Raw genomic sequence first — 6,441 nt, forward strand, 5'->3', positions numbered from 1 at the left:
AACAACCACCGAATGCAATCTGGAATCGGTCAGATATTTTCACGAGAGAAATTTCAACGGGAGAGCAAAATATCGTCACCTATTTTATGGGACGTTCTCACAACGTCGGAAGAGGGAATTGTGGGAGAGGGTAATGGGAGAGGAGGAGAGAGGGAAGCAGAGCGGGGAAAAAAGGCGGACGATCCCCAACCAGTTGACGGGAACAGACCCAAAGCAGCAACAGCCGGCAACTCCTCCTCTGCCGCTCTTCTTTTCCTTCGCTCGCTCGCTCGCTCGCTCTTTTCTCCCCACCCTCTCACCACCACCACCAGTTCCTCCAAGACTATGTAGTGTCCCGGCTCTCCTTCGAGCTCTTGGACGCGATTTTTGTTTCCTCCCACTCTTTCGTCTCAATTGCTGTCTTCCATTTCCTTCCCTTCGCCCGTTTTTCCCCTCTGCGTTTTCCTCCTCCCCTTCAACCGCTACGAATTCTGCTCCAGCTTTTCTCTCCTCCATCCGCGTGCGACAGCTCGCCTACGGGCTAGCGCTCGCTCTACGCCATCGGTGATCGAAGTTCTGCAGCTTAATTCTCCTCCTGTCTTTCTCTGCTTCCTCTCATTATCCGAAGCCCACCGCAATAACGTTCACCATGACGCCTCGCCGCTCCTCCCGTGCCCGCACCTCCCAGCCGTCCCCGGCCCTCCTCCAACACACAAACTCGTCGAGTTCCTCGAATTCATTGACTCGCGAGCGAAGTACTCGCTCGAATCACAAGATTTCTTCTCCTCAGAGATCCTCGACCCACCGGTCCCAGTCCATCGACGATGCCGACGCGGCCTCGAAGAACGACCTCCCACACACCCGCCAGCGCCAGCGCACTCGAGGGGACGATGACAATGACGGACTGGGCAACGGAGAGGAGGAAGATCCTGAGGATGAGGAAGAGGACGAAGAGGAAGAGGTGACCCGGTGTCTCTGTGGCCAGCAGGACTACCCTGGTCTTCCCCCTTCTCGGCGGGAGGCTCTCGGTCGCAATGGGGTCCATCCCAGAATCAAGGATGAGTCCGCCATGAACTTATCCGCAGACTCGTCGGACTTGATGTCCGATGACATCGGCAGTATGTTTATCCAATGTGATAAATGCAAAGTGTGGCAGCATGGTGGCTGCGTGGGCATCATGGATGAGGCGATGAGCCCCGACGAGTATTTCTGTGAAGAGTGCCGCAAGGATCTTCATAGAATTCGAAATGAACCAAATGGGTAAGATTCTTCCTTCAATTCTGATTTTGTTATCCGAACGATTTTTTTTTTTTTTCGTTTCCCGTGCGCTGGTGCAGAGCGACGGCCCATTCCACATCCTCTTTCCATTCAATTCCGTCACATACTTCGCGATCCCCGATTACCACCGCTTCTATCTGATAATCCGGGACACACACTTACGATTATCCAGTCAACACTCCTCCCAGTATCTCCCAGTTGCTCCCCCCTCCGCAGCCTCCTCCCGCGCATCGTCCCAAGATGACTCCAAACGTGCGAAAGACACAAAATCTCGTCCGGCCGATTCCCTCTCCAACCCGAAACGCCGGTCGACCATGAATAGTCGCGATGCCGCTTATGACGAAGAAGAACAGCTTCGTCGGGCCATCGAGGAAAGTAAGGAGGACACAAAATCTATCGGGGACGATATTGCAATGCGGAGAGGCAAGCGAAGTCGAAGCGATAGCGAAGCGTAAGTTTGCACTCGGCCGTGCGCCGGCCACCCGTGGCGGTAGACAAGAAGTTTATACTAACAGATCGATTATCTAGCAATAAGCAAGCGACCAAACGACAACGCACAAGTTCTCCATCCCCCGGGGCCATATCGAAACAAAGCAACCCTCCATCTCAGCCAGCATCGGAAGATGAGGAAAAGACGAAAGCTCCTACCAACGGTGCGCGGAGGCAGCGGGCTGCATCGCGTAGTCAGCGCGATAAGGATGCCAAGGAGCCTGAAGAGCCCGAGGGTGAACAATCCGAGGCCAATCGAAAGAAGGGGAAGAATGATAAGCGGAAAGGGGATGGTATGTCTTTATACCCAAACCGCTAACTTTTGTTTTTTCGTGAGCGCTAACTAAAAATTCAGACCCCGAGTCTGGTCATGAGGCAGAGTCACCGGTCAAGCCCGCTACAACAGAACCGGAACCCTCTCAACCAAGCCCCGACACGCCTGCGCCTGCCCAGGAGGCTCCGCCATCTCGTCCGTCCACGCGCAAATCTGGTCGGCCGCCTGCGCGTCGCGGTGGCCGGGTCGGACGCAACCAATACACGCGGGACCGGGACTCCCATACAAATGGCGGGGAGTACAACATGGCCAATTCGCCGCGTCGAGGGCAGTCGCATGATACTGGTGGGGACTCTCCGAGGATCGGCGGTCCCAATGGCGCACATATCAACGGGGGTGATACCGGGAAACCCAGTCGGCCGCGTTACGTGAACCAGCGGACCACGATGAACGAGATGAAGCGACGGGTCGCGGGAATTCTGGAATTTATATCCAGGATGCAGGTCGAGATGGCGGTTGCGGGTGAAAGCTCCACGAGCCCCCCGAACGGGGATCAGCCAAACGGCATCCCGATGAAAGTCGTGAACGAACTGCTAGAGGTTAATGCGCCATCAACGACCAGTGAGGCAGAATCCGGTGCCACGGCCACGGATGGTGAAACTGGTGGTGCGGTGCAACCACCCTCAACTGAAAAGGACTTTAAAGACCTGAGCAGTGTTGAGATGATGGACGTGCTGACGCGTCATCTCCTCAAATGGCAACAGGAGTATGGTAAATTTGGTGAGAGGTGACAGGGTGCCAATCTTTTCGACCTGTCTTTGCCGTCTCAACTCTCCCATTGAAATTTGTTCGATGCTCCTGGGGAACCCGAGTTGGACCAGGAAGCCTTTTTGATGCGCACGATACCCTGTTCGTCTCTTCTCAGCATGTGATTATGTATAATATGGCTATGGCTACCGGAGCAGCGTTGATGCTTGGATTGGAAATCGGTCGCGGCGTTCTGGGAAACTGACGACTCTCATTTAAGTACCTTGTTCTGTGTGTTGATTTAATGTGACATTTTCTGGGTGTCCCAGACATGGTGTTGATGCTTTCTTTCTTCTGTCCTATGGGTCAGGTTCGCTGCGGTATATTGCACGGTGGATATGGATGGGTGTTTACTCGGACGGTATATTTCCTTTGTTCATTGACTGGCTTGCTCTTGTCTTTGGTTTCTATTTCCTCATCCAGGCGCGACATGGACCCGGTGTTGGCGTACACTCCCTGTTCTTTTGGTTGTTGAATGTCTCCAGCTGTCTGAATCTAGTGTTTTCTTTGTGTGTAGTAGTAGATGTGGCTATTTCTGAATCTGAATGCTCAGATATATACCTTTCGCAACTATGTAGGAGAGTCAGCTCATAGTGATCTAGATATATAACGCAACAGTCGTAGGCCTGACCAGCCAAGGTATGTATTATATGTAGCACCTAGTCAACGATGGAGACGATTGAAATATTTATCACAAGATCCAATGCAGGTGTGATGGAAAGCAAAGGTCAAATTACGTTGCAACTTGAAAGCGTGATCTACTCAACAAACTACAACACTTAAGGGTAGCATATCTCATCAATTACGAGCTAAGTACAAGGTGTGCATCATACATATTGTCAATCAAAGCAACAAAACAAAGACGTTTTCTCAAGGGTCATTCCAATAATCCGTCCAAATTGAATCCATCACATCGAGATCATCAGCGGAGAAGAAAGGCGCTTGCACGATGACACCAGAGCGAACCATGGTTGATTGGCCGAGAACCTGGGACCAGGAACGGGAGACCGAAACTTAATCGTGCAAGACCGGTTGCATCTCCGCGTACTAAACCGAACACGGAATAGTGGTGTTTACAGACGGGAAGCGTGGATCACCTTGTAGTCGACGACGAGCTCGCGACCGCCGTCGTTGATGACGAGAGCGCGCACGCTGCCGCGACCCTCCTCGAAGGCCTCGCGGATGCGACGGAAGAGGTGGCCCTGAGGGACGACGGGAAGACCCTGCTTGACATCGCCGGTCTCGGTCATGGCGACGATCTTACCGTCATCGCGGAGGTCGAGGATGCGGTAGGTCTTGTAGACAGGGCCCAGCATGGTCTGGACGACGACAGAGGGCGAGGGGTTGGAGACAAAGCTGGACTCCTCCTGCAGCTGGCGGGTGAAGAGGTCGACACCCAGGTAGCGGTGCTGGCCGGTCTGGGGCGACACGGAGATCCGGATGACCTGGCAGGGGCGGCCCTGGAGGATCAGGATGTCGCCGATGCGAACAAAGTGGCAGGGGATGGGGACCGTCTCGGCGGTGGCGCCACCACGGGGCTCAACGATGCGGACATCCTCGCGGACACCGTCCCGGTAACGAACTGGACCGCGTTCGTCAGCGACGACAACTTCTTCACGGTCCGAGTGGTGGTGATGATGGTGCTGGTGATCGAAGGGGTGAAGGATGCGGTCGGCAGCGCGTTCCACGCCACGACGGAAGGAGTGGTAGTTACCGTCGTCGTCGTAGTAACCCATCTTGCGAGCGGGGGGTTGATCAACTACAGTAGAAGTCTTAAGGACCTTGACGTTGGAGGTGGCCGGGCTCACTGGCTCGACGTTGAGGGAACGGGGGGCGGATCCGCGGTAAGCTTCGACGGGCTGGGGCTGGTAGGCGCGGTCGTAGGAGACGTCGAGATCGGCCTTGGGGGAACCGTAGACGTCGGCGGTGTACTGACGAGCGCTGGCGTACTCTACAGGAGCCTGGTAGGAGCGGTCGTAGGTGTTGACGTCGTAGGTCGGCTGGTTGACACGACGACGATATTCACGCTCAGTGACGTCAAGCTGGGACTCAAGAGCCTGGTCGTAGACTTGCTGACGGTCGTGGACACGGACAGAAGGCTCGCGGTAACTGCAGAGCGTTAGAGGGGAATTGATCAAAGGGATCAAGTAAAAGATAAGGTGATTGGGTAAGGTATATTGAAGTGAGGGAGAGGAATGTGGGAGAGAAAGTATATGGGAGTGTGTCAGGGGGAGAGGAATGGAAGAGAGAAAGAGAAAAATTGGGGCCGATCGGATCGTGATGGACGGAGAAGACCCATGCACCCACCAGCCTCCCCGTGGGATAAGCCGGTGTTATTGTTATTGTTTTGTTTTGATTTGGTTTGTTTTGGTGCCACGTAATTTAGCGGAGGACTAGATCCCTCTAGTCCCGGAGCGAGCTGAAGCCACCGAGTGACACCGCCAGTTTGTCGTCTCCACACCGCGTGGAAATCAAAACAAACCGGAAAACAAAAGGAAAACAAACGGTAACCAGACGGTAAAAAAAGGAACGGAACTTACCGCTCACGAGCAAGGTCTACTTCGGGGTAACGGGCAGACTGCACACGCTCCTGGGAGTAGGCAAACTGCTGGTCGTGCTGGGGAAGGGGACGGCGAGAATCGCGCTCAATGTGGATATCGACTTCTTCCTTGCCGTAGACACGGGGATCCGGAAGCCGAGCAGAGGTTCGAGTATCTTCCCGTTCGACGTGCGAAGTGCGATCGAGATTGACTTCTCCCTCTACTCTTTCAGTGGCAGTAAGAGTAGTCTCAGGAACAGCGTCACTCCGGTACGACGACGGGAAGACACTGAAGGGGATGGGGACGCGGGCGTCAAAGTCCAGATTGGCTGTCCTTTGGGCGTCTCTTCTCGAATGCCTTTCGAACTGTTGGAAACAACTCGAAAGGCTAGACAAGAAAAGACTTTGTTCACGGGGAAGTCTTTCTCGTGGAAGAGAGAGGGTGAGAGGAGCTAGATGGGATCAAATCCGACTTGATCTCCAGATCTAGGAATGTGGGGGTATAATAGAGGAATGTGAGATATGCTTAAGGACGATAAGGGAGAATGGAATGGGAAGGAAAAGAAAAGGGGAGGAGGAGGGAGAAGATGGTGAGAGTGAGGACGATGAGGAGATACAAATAAGACCGCTCCTTGTCACGGGGTTGTTTACGCCTTGCCGCTTTGGGGGTTCCCAGCCTTCTGTTTGTTTCCTATTATTATTGTGCCTGTGCCTGTGCGGGTGGTTATCTACACTTTCTCCAGGATGGAGTACACCATTCTCTCTCTGCACATCCGAGGTTCATCATCCGAACCTCCATTCCTACAGAATCCTGACATTATCATTCTTCAAGACATCATCAGTGACCCCCCGGTATTATGTATCCCTCACCACAAACCCATGCATCCACCTCGCCAGGCAACTACTTCCTTACACACAGTAGTCTATCTGCAGACCGCCAGGTGATGAGTCCACACAGCAACCACAATCATTCACAGCTTCACATGCATGCGTCCACAATCCTGATTCCAAATGGAGCACACTTGAAACCACGGATCCAATCCCGCGATCTTCAGCTCTCCAAAAACGAAGTGGG

The 6,441-nt window shown here is 53.7% G+C and overlaps 2 protein-coding genes across 2 annotated transcripts; one reads left to right on the forward strand and one right to left on the reverse strand.

Moving 5' to 3' along the window:
• Positions 1-628: 628 nt before the first annotated feature.
• Positions 629-2,811, forward strand: ATEG_06580 (putative transcriptional regulator (Cti6); the record flags this gene model as incomplete). The annotated part of the gene is made up of 4 exons (XM_001215758.1): positions 629-1,239; positions 1,430-1,708; positions 1,786-2,039; positions 2,102-2,811. The coding sequence occupies 4 exons, from the start codon at positions 629-631 to the stop codon at positions 2,809-2,811; spliced, it is 1,854 nt and encodes a 617-aa protein (XP_001215758.1).
• A 1,089-nt stretch (positions 2,812-3,900) lies between these two features.
• Positions 3,901-6,165, reverse strand: hexA (putative Woronin body protein HexA; the record flags this gene model as incomplete). The annotated part of the gene is made up of 3 exons (XM_001215759.1): positions 3,901-4,936; positions 5,368-5,732; positions 6,160-6,165. The coding sequence occupies 3 exons, from the start codon at positions 6,163-6,165 to the stop codon at positions 3,901-3,903; spliced, it is 1,407 nt and encodes a 468-aa protein (XP_001215759.1).
• Positions 6,166-6,441: the final 276 nt, after the last annotated feature.

The sequence above is a fragment of the Aspergillus terreus genome, genomic scaffold (genome assembly GCF_000149615.1).
Source record: "Aspergillus terreus NIH2624 scaffold_9 genomic scaffold, whole genome shotgun sequence".
Taxonomy (NCBI): Eukaryota; Fungi; Ascomycota; class Eurotiomycetes; order Eurotiales; family Aspergillaceae; genus Aspergillus; species Aspergillus terreus.